Raw genomic sequence first — 17,708 nt, 5'->3', positions numbered from 1 at the left:
TGTCTCGGGTGGCGTAAAGCCGATAAGGGCTGAGGAGCACAGCGAAGGCGGGCTGGCCGCGCAGGTGTGTCTCGGGTGGCGTAAAGCCGAGGGCCGAGGAGCACAACGCAGGCGGGCTGGCCGTGCAGGTGTGGACTCGGGCGGCGTAAAGCCGATGAGGGCCGAGGAGCACAGCGCAGGTGGGCTGGCCGTGTAGGTGTGGACTCGAGCGGCGTAAAGCCGATGAGGGCCGAGGAGCACGGCGTAGGCGGGTTGGCCGCGCAGGTATGTCTCGGGTGGCGTAAAGCCGAAGAGCCGAGGAGCACGACGTAGGCGGGCTGGCTGCGCAGGTGTGGTCTCGGGTGGCGTAAAGCCGAAGAGCCGAGGAGCACGATGTAGGCGGGCTGGCCGCGCAGGTGTGTCCCGGGAGCCGGGGGCCGAGCAGCACGACGTAGGCGGGTGAACCGCGCAGGTCTGCCTCGGAAGCACGGGGCCAAGGAACACGGCGTAGACGGGCTGGGGCCACGCAGGTGTGGTCTCGGGTGGCGTAAAGCCGAAGAGCCGAGGAGCACGACGCAGGCGGGCTGGCCGCGCAGGTGTGGTCTCGGGTGGCGTAAAGCCGAAGAGCCGAGGAGCATGATGCAGGCGGGCTGGCCGCACAGGTGTATCCCGGGAGCCGGGGGCCGAGCAACACGACGCAGGCGGGTGAACCGCGCAGGTCTGCCTCGGGAGCACGGGGCCAAGGAACACGGCGCAGGCGGGCTGGGGCCGCGCAGGTGTGGTCTCGGGTGGCGTAAAGCCGAAGAGCCGAGGAGCACGATGCAGGCGGGCAGGCCACGCAGGCGTGGTCTCGGGTGGTGTAAAGCCGAAGAGCCGAGGAGCACAACGCAGGCGGGCAGATCGCGTGGGCGTGTTCGCGAGGGCCATGCGACCGAGTAGGTAGGCTCGGGCCGAGAGACAACTCTGGCGGGCAGGCCGCGCTAAGGTGAACTCGACGGTGAAGGGCCGAGAATCTCGGCGCAGGCAGGCTGTGGCCGAGTGACACCGCTCAGGCGGGCAGGCCGTTCTGAGAGGAGCTCGGCAGAGTGTGGCCGAGGGGTTCGGCGTAGGAGGGCCGACCGCGCCGGTAGTCTCGGGAACATGGTGCCAAGGAGCACGACGCAGGCGGGCAGGCCGCGCAAGTCTGTCTCGGGAACATGGGGCTAAGGAACACGGCGCAGGCGGGCTAGGGCCGCACATGTGTGGTCTCGGGTGGCGTAAAGCCGAAGAGCCGAGGAGCACGACGTAGGCGGGCAGGCCGCGCAGGCGTGGTCTCGGGTGGCTTAAAGCCGAAAAGCCGAGGAGCACAACGTAGGCGGGCAGACCGCGCAGGCGTGTTCGCGAGGGCCATGCGGCCGAGTAGTTAGGCTCGGGCCGAGAGACAACTTTGGCGGAGAGGCCGCGCTGAGGTGAACTCGACGGTGAAGGGACGAGAAGCTCGGCGCGGGCATGCTACGGCCGAGTGACACTGCTTAGGCGGGCAGGCCGTTCTGAGAGGAGCTTGGCAGAGTGTGGCCGAGGGGTTCGGCGTAGGAGGGCCGACCGCACCGGTAGTCTTGGGAACATGGTGCCAAGGAGCACGACGCAGGCGGGCAGGCCGCGCAAGTCTGTCTCGGGAACATGGGGCCAAGGAACACGGCACAAGCGGGCTGGGGCCGCACAGGTGTGGTCTCGGGTGGCGTAAAGCCGAAGAGCCGAGGAGCACGACGCAGGCGGGCTGGGGCCGCACAGGTGTGGTCTTCGGTAGTGTAAAGCCGAAGAGCCGAGGAGCACGACGCATGCGGGCAGGCCGCGCAGGCGTGGTCTCGGGTGGCATAAAGCCAAAGAGCCGAGGAGCGCAACGCAGGCGGGCAGACCGTATAGGCGTGTTCGCGAGGGCCATGCGGCCGAGTAGCACGACGCAGGCCGAGGAGGTAGGCTCGGGCCGAGAGACAACTCAGGCGGGCAGGCCGCGCTGAGGTGAACTCGACGGTGAAGGGCCGAGAAGCTCGACGCAGGCAGGCTGCGGCCGAGTGACACCGCTCAGGCGGGTAGGCTTCTCTGAGGGGAGCTCGGCCGTCTCAGACCGAGTCGTGCGAATGCAAAAAAGAGGGGGTTAGACCGAAGCTAACCGTGAGCCAAGAGGCGGTCAGGCAAACATGGAGCCTTCGCTTGGAGGAGACTGAGGAAGGGGTTAGATTCCTTGCACGAGGATTACACCGGATAGCAACCGCGGGTGCTTGACCGCTGCTACGGGGTCCGTCGCCTAGAGTCACTCTTCCTTACGGTCACCCAAGCTTCCGCCGCGATGTACCGATTGGCTCGCTGGAGCATATCTGGTACTGTGGTGGGGGGTCGCTCTACGAGGGACCAACAGAATCTGGAAGGTCACAAGCCTACCATGAACACCTGCACCAACAAAGAGGGGTGAGTGTCCGGTAAGCTCCGGATTTGCGTGATAAAGCGATCCACGAAACGTGAGAGAGGCTCGTCCTCTCTTTGTTTGAGTCCGAGGAGTAATGTCGCGGAGGGCCTCGGCCGGGCATGGGCTGCGAAGTGGAGCTCGAAGTCCTTGGCGAGTTGGTCGAAGGAACTGATCGTTCCGGTCTTCAGGCCGCCGTACCATGTGCGGGCTGGACCCCTCAGGGTTGTGGGAAACGCCTTGCACATTAAAGCGTTAGATGTTCCATGCAGCGCTAGTTGGGCACGGAAAGCGGCGACATGGTTGGCTGGGTCAGTGGCGCCGTCGTATGCGTCCAGAGAAGGGAGCTGGAAGTTCGGGGGAACGACGTGATCTCGTATCTTTGGTGCGAACGGAGATCCTCGGTGTGTGTCCACCCCGAGCTCTCCCTCTGAGTTGCGAAACTCCTTCTCTAGTTCGTCGAGACGCTGACTAAGAAGGCATAGCTGGGCTCGCAGGGAGTCCGTTGATTCCGGAGATAATACCTCGGGCTCCGGGCGGCCGCTCGGGTTTGTCCTTACTGGATCCCCGAGTGGGGTCGGTCTGACCCGAGGAGAAGTGGAAGGCTCCAAAAGCGTCATGTGGGCCCGAGCGGGCGACTCTTGTTGCCGTAGCGGTTGAGTCATAAGTGGGGGTGTCGGTTGGGAGACGAGCGGGATAATGGTTTGCACCATATCCGTCAGAGCTTAGACTTGACGAGCGAGGTCGTGAAAGGCCTCGAATGACACCGGCGAGGGGACGCTCGGAGTGCCCTCGGGCGGAAACAGATCCGGATTGTCGAATGAACGCCAGCCGCGTTCAGAGGTCGCAGGGAGGTCGTCAGCCCACGGCCCGTCACGCAAGGGACGCACGACCTGCGCCCCTGCTAAGAACGATCCCTCGACAGGGAGTTCGTCGGGATCAACCTGAGGATCCCTCGACATTCGACCCTCCTTCTAGCGCCAATCTGTTACGGTAAGTAACTTTTTTAGCCGTGGCCTCGGGGGCCGACGCGGCTTGGTTCGGGTCCGAACGCGCGGGGATCCGGTGCGGCGTTCCTCGGGGCGGCCGGGGTGGCCGGCTGCGGTGATCTGGATGTCCCGTCAGGGGGAGAGCTCCGCTGCAACGTCGGGGAAGAGGCAACCTCGCCTTCGTTCCTGCACACAGGTCGGGTCGGAGGCTCGGCCCGACCCCTCCGACGATCAAGTCAGATCATGTGGAAGGGAGCTTTTCTAGTGAAGAAGTGTCCCCTGTTCGTTTAAAACTCTGGGATATTTATAGATGAGTTTTGATGTTACCTGATGTGCCTGCTTGCAGGGGTAGGACAATACCTCACGTGGCGTCTGACATTGTCACGGGGATCCGGCGCGGAGAACCGGGCTGCCGCAGGGTATGGGCGAGCCTCGGTCGATGTGCTCCTGTGCCTCGGCTGAGCGCACGGGGTCAAAGCTGAGGTGGTTGGCTTAGGGCTGGTGACGTCGGCGCACGTCGAGTCGGCATCAATGCTTGTCTCCTCAGGCAGTGCATCCACCTGTCATGCTGACGTGACGCATTGCCATTTTTGCCGTTATCACTCTCCTTCTTTTATTAGAATATGTTACGATTTTAGGTTTGTTGAATAACACTAGAGAATTCGTGAGTTGATCGATCGACCTAACAAATGTGTGACACACCATCAAAAACCTACATGTGATCAACGAGATCTCCATACCCCAAGTCAATAGTGTCTTCGAATCTAAACTACGTTGGACACTGTTGCGTCGGTGAGACAGCAACAGTGTGATGTTGACGGCTTCAATGTGAGTATCGAGAGTGTTGCTGCGGAAATTAAGGAGAGTTGATTCACACACAGGTCAACCATTGAGAACGACCGAAAGAGGAAGACTTTCAACTCTATGTTTTACATGGAGAAGTGGATGAGATAAACACACGTTGTTAATATCTTGAAATTGAATACAAGACTTTCACGATGGTTTGACTGCCGGCTAAACTATGTCAAACATCTCACTAAGGTCTTCATGAAACAATAGTCTGAATCCACATCAATCCCCAACAAGTATTTGAATGTCTCTTACATTAAGTCTAAATCAAGCGGTCTAATCTCAAAATCGTTGACATTCAAAACACTTTCAAACTTGAATCACTAACATACAAAACACTTTCAAACTAATTATTAGAACAAAATAACCCTTTGCACTGTAAGGTCTTTTGAGTTGGCTTTCCGGATGCAAAGTGATGTTTGAAAAAATGCTACATAGGTGGACAAAGTAACTCGATTTTGCTTTTTTGGGATGACTTGAGTTGGCTTATGTATGTCCGAGAGGCCGTCAACATGTTTGTGGAACTTTTCTAATGTGGTGTCGTAGTGTGATCTCGTCAGGCTTTATCATTTCAAACCTTAAGTCAAAGATTCCATGGAAAGTCAAATTCATGCCCTGAGATGTATGATTTCGCAATGGAAATACGCCAACAATTTCATGTTCCTTCACGTTTTGTGGATCAAACCATACATTTCATATTTGTTCCATGTGGTGGCTACTCGTCTTATCACATACAGGCGATAGTGTCAAATTTGGTCAGACATCAAAGCCTAAGCAAACATGACTCCACCATCCAAATTTGCAAGTTTGATTAGACGAACTCCTTTTCCTTTTAAGGAAATAATAAAGAGTCATTTTAAAAAAACTTAGTTTTCACCTCATGTTTATTTTATTTTCATACAGTATCTTTTATTTTCTAATAGATAAGATTATTAATAACTTTTGCTTAGTTGTCTTATCATAGTCGTATTCATCCCTTGTCGTTTTTGTTGTTCTTTATCTGTTATTAATATTGCTTTTGTCTCGATACAAGTTCCATTATTGTCCAATAATGTCAAGGTGGATATGAGGTTGAGGGCAACAAGACAACTATAATGTTGTCTTTCACCATGTTGATCGTCAAGCTCTTCTCATGCATTATAGTTATTGAACTCGATAGAAGGGAAGGAGGTGATCACGATAAGACTTTCCCTCTCCTATCCCCCACATGGGTCATCATGCCTCATTCCCAAATTATTTTATTTTTTCAATTGAGCAACGACAAAATAAAAATAAATGGAAGTCGACTCCTTTAGTTGGAGGGGCTCGAAATCCAAGACGTGGTGGAGGAAACTAAAGATGTCATCCTCAAAGATGGTATTGCGAGAGGCAAGGAAGGAAACAGTAATAGCCCGTAGCATGATATGACGAAGATGGAGGGTGTCATCCTCAAAGATGGTATTGCGAGAGGCAAGGAAGGAAACAATAATAGCCCGTAGCATGATATGACGAAGATGAAGGGTGAGGACCTTGCGATAAGACATTACTGGCACTTTGACAATGATGAATGAGGGTTTAGATGACGACGATAAATAAGAGCGAGTACATGCCCATGGGCAATAAACGTAACGAATAAATACGCAACAACAGTGACAAATCAAGAGCAAATGTAAGAGAATAACCAAGCGGAGACTATACATAAATTATTATTTAGGAAAAAAAATATTATGCCAAAAATAAAGTAAACAGAGACTCATTAAAAAAAATAAACCTAATATTTTTCTTAAAAGAAATTTACCCTAAAAATAAATGAAATTTTAAAATATTTTATATAATAAGACGGGGCCGTTTTTACCGTCTTATTCCGCACCTTTGGATGTCCCTCCGCTTCCTTTCTCCTCGGCCCTCCGTCGCTCTGTCCTTTCCCTAAGGTCTTCGATTCCGAAAGCTTTCATGGTTCACAAGAGCAACACGCGTTGTCGAGGAGCTGCGGTGGATTTTGAATCGGGGTAGGTGTTTATGGCCGTCTATGAAGTGAAGTGGAGAAGAGAAGAGAAGAATGGACAGACTCGTGGGCCGGAATCGAGGGAAGGCGATGGGCGATTGATGTTACTCATCTCATTGCTCCCCCTCTTTTTTCCTGAAGAAGTTGATATTTGTGATCCACGGGTTGAAACCATTTGTAGTTGCTGGCGTTCCAACACGGAAATTTGGTGATCGATTCCATTCATGTGAACAAGAAAGTAAGTCTTTCCATCAGTTCCTTTCCCAATAATGATAACCCTAAATCATAGAAATTTTCGTTTGTTGTTCTTGTCGTCACTCCTTTCCCACTAGACACAAATCTGTGGGATTCTGAATGCGACAAATCACTGACGTTTCAACTTCACCATGTCCCCTTCATGTCTGTGCCTCCATGTGAGGGTGAGCCTTGTTATCCTTTCCGACAGCCTCTCTACAAAGCATTGGTGTGAACCTCGTGCAGTGAGTGTGAATTTGATTTACCATGCTCCTGGAACAGCATATTTCATTCTTAAGCAGTTCCGATCAAGGTTTAGCATTACTGTCTGATGCCAGTTTTGACACCTTGTTGGACCAGTATGGTAACCTGTATGTTGCGTGATACTAAGTAATGCTTGTTATCACTAAAGAATAACAAAAATCTACACCAAACGGTAGCGGGCTATATGGTTCAGTATCATTCCTAGTCAAACCGGTAAATACCAATCAGTACATGCTGACTCGATCAATATTTGAACCTTGCTTCTGATATAAATTATTTTATTATACAATTCATTTTCATCTACACAGTAAGGAGAAGAACGTTTTTATTGACAAAATTAATTTGATGTTTGCCACGTCGACTTGTGTCAAATGAAAATTAATTTGATGACCTAGTACCTGACCAAACAGAACATGATTCCTTGTTTGTTTTTTTTCTCTCAACATATATCATTTGTATTTCTGAATAAGATAGCTGCAAAGAAATAATGCATGTATATATCATTTGATTAATCGATTTTGAAGTTTATAGTCCTGAAAAAAATATTATATATATATATATATATATATATATATATATATATCTGCTTATATTTGCGCATCAAATTTCAAATTTTACCTGATGGAAGCATGTAGTTCCTTCTAAGGTCTTATATGGAGCCTTTCTTTTTCTTTTTTCCAGTGATTTGAGTTTTAGGTTTTGTTTAATCTCTCTATTTTTAACAATTACAAGATTTACATTATCTTCTGAAATTGGTGTACATTCAGTAGTCTTATTTTGGACTGTCCATTCAATTAAGTATTGATGTTACACCTCCATCTTCATGTACCAATTTTTCTGTATGCTGACATGTTCATGATAACTGAATTACGATACCACACAATCATATGATTTGTTGAACTTAATTGTTTCAGGGGTATAGACAGCTCTCTTCTGTTTCATGTGATGTCACTGTCTAAAGACAGTGCATTGGAGCATATGAAGAAGTTTTTTTAAAAGATGTATGGGGATCAATTTATGCTAGAAAGCAAGAGATTCAACTTGTTGCCACTTTCCTGCCAAAGAATGAAGGGAACAGTCTTGAAAATCTAAAGGAGATTATAAGTAATTTATATTGTGAGAGTTATTGGGTCTAGGGACTGGTTAAAATATGGTTATGTTTCAGCTATATATTCATTTCTTTTTAGAACAAAACTTATTAAAGTCAAGGACTTAATCTAAAGAAGTTGTATGATGCTGTTTCACTGGTGAGTGGTGCAGGTTCAATAATGTGAATCCCTTGTTTGACAAAAGAAATCAGAGGATTCTGGATGGTTGGTAACTGCTCCATGTATCTTAGAGGACAATTAGGTTTTTGATTACTTTTGATGCAAGATATGCTCTTCTGAGACTCTAAGATTCTAATGATGAGTATAAACTGATGTAATCATTATGATTTGATTCTATTGTAGGTCACTAGACTTCCCTATTTTACATGTATCAGAGTGGTCTGATTTTAAGTTGATGAGAGTGGAAATGCATAAAAAATCAAAGTTGACAGTCCCGTAACAATTCAAATAACTCCCAGCTGTGGCAAATTTTCTGTTATTATTGTCTCTGTCCTGTATCATATTCAGAACAAAGTTTGCTTCTGAAAACTTTTCCACTAGGCTATCTGCTGACTCATCTTGTATCCTGATTTACTGAGAAGGTAGTCATACCAGTATGGGCTTTTGTTTGAGCTGACAAAGTGTGATTTCCCGAAGTTAGTGATATGGTCAATGCAATCTTGAATAAGTAAATTTGAGGTTTTGAGGGGTTTCACCAATGGCAAGAAGAGTTGAGGTAGACATGAATTAAGAGAAAGGGCACACACCCATCCTCTCATTCTTTTTCCTGATCACAGCATAGAAACATTTAAGACAGTAACTTAGTCTTGGTATCAAGAACTAAGTAAAAAAAGAGAGAAAAGAATGCATATTTTTATGCCTCCAAAAACCTGGAAGTATTCAAGAGGTTGTGAAGAAAATGGTAATGATTTTACAAAGGAAGTTCTCATGCATTTTGTAAAACATGCCAAAGTGTGGTTTTATGGGCTCATTTGTTCCTGGTCATGATCTTAGCTGGCTGATCTAATTGGGATCAGATTCTATCTGGTCTTTTACATGGTGTCATAGCTTATAATTTGGCCTTTCCTGAGAAATTATTATTTAATGAATTAAATTTTTTTACTTTGCAGCCATTTTGTTTCACTAAGTTGAGCCTTTCAATGGAACAAATTTGCACTTGACTGCTTTGCCATTCAAATTATAACATCAGACATAATACACACTAGCACTAAATATTTTAAAATCTAGGATTCAATATCATCTTTTAAAGGCAGACACTGCCTTTATCCTTCTTGTTGTGAATAGCGAACGGAAGTTTTTGCATATCATCACTGCTATCTTGATTTTTCTTCACTGTTTGTCACATAATCAGCATATCCACAATAAAAAAAATTGTTTGTTTTTTCTAATTTTTTTATCTAGGAATATGTCATTGTATGCCTCTCCATATTTTTTCAGGTTCCTTAAAAGCTCAATTAATTGCTTGTGATGGACCTTGTGATGTCGCACAAAAATTCTTAGAGACAGTACCGAGTCACTCATCTTTATACAATAATCAATACTTTATAATTTCCTTATGTAAGACAAAATGACAAATGTTTCACCATGTTTTCAACTCGATCTCTAATGTTCTCATTACTGCACATTGTAGTCCAACAATTCTCCTTTAGGGTTATATACAGACTAAAACTTGATTCGTCATTCATCTCTCCTGCTTTTTCCTATATAATTCAGTGATCCTACTGTTTTATAGTGAACTATGACCATCTTGGACATCAATCTGACCCACAAAGTGTTATCCCACTCAAAGGGTCCATAGTAGCTCTACTTTCTTTGAACCAAAATACTTGTTTTCCTGAGCTTACCACGAGTGTTTATATTTCAGGATAGGTTTGTTGAATATAAGAATGCAGTCTCATTTGTAATGACCATCACAAAACTACCATCAGGAGCTCTATCAATTGACCTGTACATTTGTATCCATGCAAGAAAAAAGCTCTCCATATAGGTTTCCTACACATGTTCCACTGCTGTAGAACATAGCTAGAACAAAAGTAGAGTTGTGCAATGGCAGCCAATTGCATTACTGTCACTCACAAGATATGGCCTAACTTTGTTATATGTGATCTGTGCACTCCAGCCAAAGTGATCTCAATCAAGTTATGTTGAGTACTCTAGTTATGGACTTAGTTATCCACCCATTCAGCTGAAGTTTCTTTCTTTTACTTTTGCTCTCTCTCTCTCTCTCTCTCTCACACACACACACACACACACACAGAAAAGAGCTGCGCTTGGTTATTCACTTATAGTCTTCTATAGCTAATTTTCACAATGGCTATGCTCTTTTTTTGTCTTCTATCCTTTTCGACCAGCTCCTAAAAGTTATTCGCATGTTTATTTTCAGTTCGTACCTATCTAATTTGTCCCTCTGTTTTTTGTAGGTGTAGTTTCTTTCAGAATTCCAAGAAAAGGATGTTTTGCACATTCATCGATTTTGTGGGCTTACATTTCATGTAAAATGCCCTGTGTGTAGAATTTCATTGCAAGATCTCCTGATAGAAAACATGCAACCTTAACAAGAAAATTTTGTTTCAGATCCATGCTAGTTTCAGTTTGCAGAGCACAGTCAGACTAGTCTGTGGTGGAGAACCAAAGAATGGCATCTTCTTAGCAAGACAACCTGGTGCCTTTGGCCTACTGTTCTAGGTGATAATCTTCTAAGCATTGATATAACTGCTCTATCTAAAGCAGAACAAATTGATATTAAGAGATATATTAGAGTTCAATTTTGTAGCCACTCAAGTAACAAAAAATAGGATAAACTTGAGGTTGATGTCCATGCCACTGGAACAAGAATAGAAGGGATTTAGAACCTGATATCATACTCATGCTTTTCATTTTGCATGATGTACATAATATAACTTTTTCTTTCTGAACTGTCATACTTTTGATCAGGTGGATGTACTTTAGAAGACCCTTTGACCATGTACTTAATGAATAGGTTCAAAATTTTCACCTTGAAAACGACCTTTTTTCTTTATCGTATCCCTAAATACCAATCCAATCCACAGTGCTGTGGCAAGTATTCTGATATTACATTTCCCCATGTTTCTTTAGTTGCTGAAGCCTTTGCTTTTGCAGTTGAGATTTACCCGACACTCTTTGGTTCATTTCTGAGGATGTAGACTCAACTCAATGAGATCAGCAGCTGTATGTGGTGGTACAAGCAGATGCTGAGCATCAACCTCTGTTATCAGGTGAAATTAGATGATCATGTGATGACTGCCTTAATTGCCTGTAAGGAATCCGGATTAGATAATAATTGCTCATATCTAGCCAACAAATAATTTGTCTGCAAATTTATTTAATATGAGCAGTAGTGTGATAATTATAATCTAGGATGTAGGATGGTTGTTTATGTTAGGATCAAGAGCACTAAGAGGGGGGGGTGAATTAGTGCAGCGGAAAACTTTCTGCGATTAAATCGAAACTGCGTTCGAACGATAAAAACGATTTCTGTTTGAAAGTCGATTCTAAGATTACTTTAACTTAAGATCAAGCAAGATGATGTTAAAGTCAATCTATGAAGGCAGTTTGCAGTTATGATGAAAACCAGAATATAAGCGCAAACTGAAATACGACGTTCGTACGAAGAAACTGATTTACGTCTAAATGCTGATTCGTAAATCACTTGATTAGGCGAGATGCTGTTTAAGCAAGGGTATAAAGGCAGTTTGCAGTTATGGTAAAAATCAAAACGTAAACGTAATCTGAAATATGATGATCGTACGAAAAAGCATATTTACGTCTAAACGCTAATTCGGAAAGTGCAAAGCTTGAAACCCGATCGTATATGCGCAAAAAGCAGTAAGCTTAAGAGGAGGTTTGCAGTAAAGATAATATGCTCAAAGTAAATGCAAACCGAGATTTAGAGTGGTTCGGTCGATCTTGACCTACTCCACTTTTGGCTTCCTCCATCGACGAGGTCACCGACGTCAACTAGAGGTCTTCCTTCAATAGGCGAAGGCCAACCACCCTTTTATAGTTTCACTCCTTTTGACGGGCTTAGGAGACAACCCTTACAGAAATTTTCTCTCCTCTTTTTACAACTCAAAACTTTGAAGAACAGAGGGAGGAGAACTTTTGGCTTTTACAATAATTTTGAGCTCTAAGAATCACAGAAAGAGATCAACATTTTGAGTGTAAGTTCTGTTCTTTCAGTGCTGAACGGGTGGGGTATTTATAGGCCCCAACCCAGTTCAAATTTGGAGCTCAAAATTATCAATTCCCGGAATTCCGGGATCAGGCGGTTGCACCTCCTGACTGGGGCGGTTGCACCGCCTGCCAGAGCTCGAAGACCGAGCTCAGGCGGTGCTACCTCCTGTCAGGGGAGGTTGCACTGCCCAGTCTCGCTCGGAGACTGAGCCCAGGCGGTGCTACCTCCTGGCTGGGGCGGTTGCACCGCCCAGTCTCCCTGGGAGACTTAGCCCAGGCGGTGCTACCTCCTAGCTTGGGCGGTTGCACCTCCCACAGCAATCAGGGTCCGAATGGGTAGATCCATTCGGCCCAATTTGGGTTTTTCAGGGGCCCAATTGCCCCAAGATTAAGCTAATGGGATCACCTTCCATTTCCAACTTAATCATTGTGCTAACTACGATAAATCCTAAGACAATTTCTGCAGCTTGCTCCGGTGCGTCAATCGCTTCTTCCGGCGAACTTCCGTCGATCATCCGATGAACCCTCGGTGATGCTCCTGCGGACTTCCGGCAAACTCCTGGACTTGCGACGATCCACTTGGCGAGTTCCGACGAGCTTCTTTTGGCAAGCTTATGGACTTCTCGGATTTGTTCCCGCAGAACCTCCGACGACTGTCCGAACTTCCGTCGAACTCTCGAACTCCCAACGTGATCATTGTCTTGACTCCGGCGCAACTCCTGCTGCATGTTTAACTTTCATCGTAGTTAATCCTGCACACTTATCTCAACACATAGATTAGACAACAAATGACAATTGATTTCATCATCAAAATCCGAGATTCAACAGTTTATTTGTCTGCAAGAACAAGTGGTAATTTAACATTCATAGACTGGTTCTAGCATTGCTCATGATGGTATTAAAGCCGAGATAAAAGGATGTAGCAAGTCATCAAACATCTTGAAAAGTTTTTGATCAATTATGTTTGATAAGTTACATAAGAAGGACACTGATGATAGAAGCGCTGCATGTTGTTGTTATTGTTGTTGTGTTTTCATTCTTTTATGATAGTTTGGTGAAAGTAGAACATCATCGGGGCTACCATAGCAATAGCCTATGTATTATTAGATGTTTCTTTATTCTTGAAGGATTGCTTAATCATTTTCTTAGTGAATTAATCATATTTTAGTTAATTAATTAATAGATGGATTATTCATGCTTTATTGCTTGACTGAGTAATTCCTTAACATAATCATCCTCAATAATTGAAAATCCAACATAGGTTTTAAATTCTTAAAATCAAGCTTTTTCTTAATCAAAATCTCTTTGAAATAATCACGGGCAAACAAAAACTTGGACTTAAGTTATTTGCTGTAAAATGACTTGTAGATAAGTGATCTAGGTTAGTGTTGTCATAGTATGTGAATTGTGATGTAGTGGATTCTTGACTGAAATATCTGACAGCATCAAACAATTCCTGAAATGAAATCATCTGAAAGGCAACTCTATGTCTATAAACTTGCAAAAGAATTCTGAAGGTTCTCTGAATATGATTCTAACAAGGAAGAAACTAGACAGTATCATTAGGTAATTCCTCTAGTGTGTCTTTGCTTTCTCTGATTTCCATGTGTTTGCCTGAAATAACACTCCAACAGTGAAGTATCCATGGTATGAGCAATATAGGAAACTATTGGTCCTCCTTTCAAGTTTTGTTGCTACTTACAATTGCTAGATAATATCCTCTTTGGTATGCAGTATCTGAAAGTAGTGTCATCTGCAAGACTGCAATGGTGGCATTATAGGTTTAGAAGTAAACCTGAAATTGGAGGTACTTACCAAATTAATGATTTAGACAACAGAAGTGGAGGCCTCGGAAGTGCATGCATAACCTGTAAGCATGTTGATGATTATTCCAATCATCATCCCAGTTGCGTCATTATCGGGTGAAATGCAAACATGGTATTCGATCTTTTGCTTTCGGAATCTGTCCAGTAGCACATAATTATATTGAAAATGACATTATAAAAATTATATTGATCTGTCCCCTGAATTCTGGAAAAGGTTATACCAGAAGGAGACAAGAAACTAAAAGAAGTCCAGGAGATGATTGTTAAGTTACTCAAGTCAGGAAACTTGACAAAAATGCTTACACTTGCTATGTATAGAAATTTCTTCTTGTGTTGGTAGCAGTATAATTTGGAGGTTGTGCATACTTACCTATCTTTTATTTAAATTAAAAACCATTTTCTGTATCAGTTTAAAGAAGTATACTTTTGTCATGCAGCAGAATTTTTTCTCCGGAGTTTACTGAATGTGCGTGCTCTGGGAGACAAGAATGAATCAATTCGATTAGGTGTCATCAGATACATGTGAGACACCAGCAGCAACACTTATCGATTAGGTTCAGTCTTTGGGTCCATCTCTTGTTGCAACAGTTGCTACTATTCCTCATGGCTCAAGAAATGTCATTTCCACTGCAGATGGCAATGGGTTGAAGGAAATCCTTGCTTGTGAGTGCAAGTTTGCCAGTGGACTACATAGATTTTGCTTGAACTCGAAACTTCATCCATATCTTTCCCTGGCCAGAAAACTTTTGGGAGTAGGTAGAACAAGATAGTTTGATATGGACAACGGAAGGCGTCAAACCTACCCAACTACTACTACTACTACTAATTCAAGGGATGTGAGTTGTTTCAAGTAAGAAGATGACCTCATGAACAGTCTCTGGAGTGGCCAAGACCTGTTCAGTTCAAAGAGGAAGCACCTAACACCAGACAGACATAAATAGGAGGTCATAAGAAAACTACAAGAAACTTGACATTCCATTATTGATCTGCCAGACTACTTCCCCAAGTACTTGTCATTGTAGTGTGCGGTTCATTTGCCACCGTTTTAGTTGTGAGGATAGGATATGCAATATTATTCTGTGAGATGGAGTAACTTTGGTCTAAATTCAGGCAAAAAAAACAAAGAAAGAAGAAGAAGAAGAAGAAGAAGAAGAAGAAGGAGCGGGTGTTAAAGAAGCACACGCCCATCGCATCGTCATGTGATGAAAACCGACCGTCTGACATGCTGTAGCGGCTAAAATGGTGTCAGACGTTATCCCTGGGATCTCATGGAGCCCATAACCAACCCGTGGGTTGCAGCATGATTAGTTGGATGAAAACTAGCATGTTTTAGATTATTATTTTCTATGTTATTTATGCATAGACTGAAACGTTTGTCATCTCATCACCTTGAAATCCATCCTCCTGTGTGTGTGCATAGAGAGTGTTAGTGGTGGGAGAGCCATCCATCATGAGAACAAAAAACACAGAGCTCCCAACAGAGTCGAGACAAACCGTGGCGATTATTAAGGGTGGATTCTGCAATTCTGAGTGGCATTTCACATTAAATGCATGAATGTCCACAACCATTTTCCTCACAAAGGCAAGGCTAAGAAAGCTTCATCTCCATGCCTTGAATTGTTTTTCTTCTCAAAAAAGTCAACTGATGATGTAAAGAGAAAAAAAACTGAAACTGTATTATCAACAAGAAAGAAAGAAAGAAAGGTTTGGGGAAGAAGCAATCTGCTCTCCATCAATCCACCAATTCACATCTCTGCAACTCGATCGAGTCAGTGACTGCTCACGCGCAACAGTAGAAAGCCAGCCAACATCACACGCCTCGCCAAGCTTCTTCAAGTGCTCTTGAAGGCTTGTTGTATCAGCAGGGAGAACCCCGACGCGCCGCCTTGCTCCCTGTCCACCGTCTCCTCCTCCAGCCACAGCCTGCTCTCCAACGCGCTCCGCTTCCGGAACATGAACACCGCCCACCCCGGCGCGTTGCCGAACCTCCACCCGTGCATGTCCCACATCATGTCCACCGGCGACCCGTCGATGAAGAGCGTCTGGTTCCCCCGGAAGTTCCACCGCAGCCGCCTCACGTGCACCACCCGCTTCTTGTCGACCGTCACCGACAGCTCCGACTCCTTGGCGTCCCACCCGTCTTCCTTGCACCTGATGGTGATCTCGTGGTCGCCGCCGTCCTCCCGAAACCGAGCTCTCGTGGAGTGAAGTCCCTGGCCGATGACCTGTTCTTTCCGGCTGATCATCGAGGATTCCGCGACCGGAAGCGCCTCCTCGAACCTTCGCGTGCATTCTTCGCTCATGTCTCCGAGCGACAGCGCGAGCTCCGAGTTCACGACCATCACGACATAGAACCCATCGATCGGCTCCGGACCCGATCCGAACTTAGCTGAGGAAATGTCCCAGTGAAGTCGAACGGCGCAGTCCCCGGCGGCGTACGCTCTGCTGCCCTTCTTCTTCATCAGCAGCTGACAGTTCATGGCGTTTGGCTCCCACCGGTCGACCGACGGGTTGTCGTCGATGCCAACGGAAAGCATGGGGCCGGCATGCCCCTTGGACCAGGCGACCCTGATGAGGAGCTCCCTCTGCGTGGCGATCAGCCTCGTCCGGTAGAGGCAGGTGACGGCGCTTAGAACCGAGCAGCTGGTGTCGACCACCAAGGAGTTGCCGCCGCTGCTGCTGCTCCCCGAGCAGGAGGGCTCGGAGACTTTGACTGCGTGCTCGCTGAAGCATGAGGCGAAGTTCTTCATGGACGGAGGAAGGAGAAGATGACCGGAAGGCAGGAGGTTCCTCTTTGCTTTGCTCACCATTGTTGCTGTTCCGAGGTGCATGGAAGCAGAGCAGAAAGGAAGGGAAGAAATATGCTTGCCGTTGCTTCTTTCTTTCTTCTTGCTTTTCATGTCCAGTTCATGTGGAATCCAAAGAAAAGAAGGCTTGAATTGGTTATGGACTTGGTCTAATTTAAGGTCCTTTTCTTGTGCAGTGGCGAAGAGTGTGTCGAACAAGATATAAAGTAAAGGTAAACAAAGTCTTAGAGCCAAGGATGATGTGAGAGATTAGAGGAGCTCACGAAGAAGAAGCCAGGGTCCACCGAATACCATAAACAAACAGTAGAACCACCAACACCACCACCATAGGCGGAATGATAAGGCTTGTCATGTTCTCCGAGGAATGGAGTGCGGTCATCACCACCTAAGAGCACAGAAAAAGAAGAGTTACATGAAGTCAAGCATCAGCAATGCCGTGCTCCTCCTGAGAAGAGAAAACTCCATTACTGGTGACGTTGCCTTGTATCTTTCCTTGGTTCATGGCAGGAAAGCTCGTCTTCGTTCTCCACCAATGGGTGTTTCGTGTGACCAAAGATGGGTGAGAGCAAGCGAGGAGGAGACTTCCTTCCACGGCGGCATCAAGCGTTGCTCGAGGGACTGAAACGGAAGGGATCACAAGAGAACAGTGCTTGTCTCGTTTGCGTGGCACAGGAGACCGGTAGGTGCATGAAAGGGAGGCCGTGCTTTCTGTTGTGTCGACCGAGACAGGAACCAGAAAATGGAGCGCATTACTATCCAGAGAGGCGAGGGTCTCGGCCGCGAGGTGTGGCCACATTAAAGGGCATGCGGAACCCTGTCGGCGGTGCGACAGGGAGATGAGAGGGAAGGGGGTCCTGCGGACAAGAGTGCAGTTGAGCAGTTGATTGTCGAGGACCATTCACCGTTTGTTCTCTCCCCATTTATTAGGGATATAGAAAGCTTGAGATGGCAGTAAGTTTCCCATTCCCTTGGGGAAAATGAAGTCTCTCTCTCTCTCTCTCTCAAACAAACATTCAACATTTCTCTTTGCATA

The 17,708-nt window shown here is 45.9% G+C and overlaps 1 protein-coding gene and 1 long non-coding RNA gene across 4 annotated transcripts; one reads left to right on the top strand and one right to left on the bottom strand.

The window, feature by feature from the left end:
- Positions 1–6,119: 6,119 nt before the first annotated feature.
- Positions 6,120–17,708, top strand: LOC108952146 (uncharacterized). 2 transcript variants are annotated; one of them, XR_010484712.1, is made up of 6 exons: positions 6,120–6,479; positions 10,269–10,340; positions 10,423–10,533; positions 10,969–11,084; positions 14,306–14,422; positions 14,502–17,708. It is a non-coding gene; the product is annotated as an uncharacterized LOC108952146 (long non-coding RNA). The 2 variants fall into 2 exon arrangements; XR_010484711.1 differs by having other exon boundaries at positions 14,306–17,708.
- On the bottom strand, positions 15,437–17,294 carry LOC135606185 (uncharacterized). 2 transcript variants are annotated; one of them, XM_065097049.1, is made up of 3 exons: positions 17,156–17,294; positions 16,939–17,060; positions 15,437–16,760 (listed from the first exon to the last, which is right to left on the bottom strand). In XM_065097049.1, exons 2-3 carry the CDS (start codon positions 17,052–17,054, stop codon positions 15,701–15,703), a joined length of 1,176 nt encoding a protein of 391 aa, XP_064953121.1. In that variant the 5' UTR covers positions 17,055–17,060; positions 17,156–17,294; the 3' UTR covers positions 15,437–15,700. The 2 variants fall into 2 exon arrangements, with proteins under 2 accessions (XP_064953121.1, XP_064953120.1); XM_065097048.1 differs by having other exon boundaries at positions 17,144–17,281.

Source organism: Musa acuminata, chromosome BXJ2-2 (assembly GCF_036884655.1).
Source record: "Musa acuminata AAA Group cultivar baxijiao chromosome BXJ2-2, Cavendish_Baxijiao_AAA, whole genome shotgun sequence".
NCBI lineage: Eukaryota > Viridiplantae > Streptophyta > Magnoliopsida > Zingiberales > Musaceae > Musa > Musa acuminata.
This window is presented reverse-complemented; position numbering and strand designations above follow the sequence as displayed.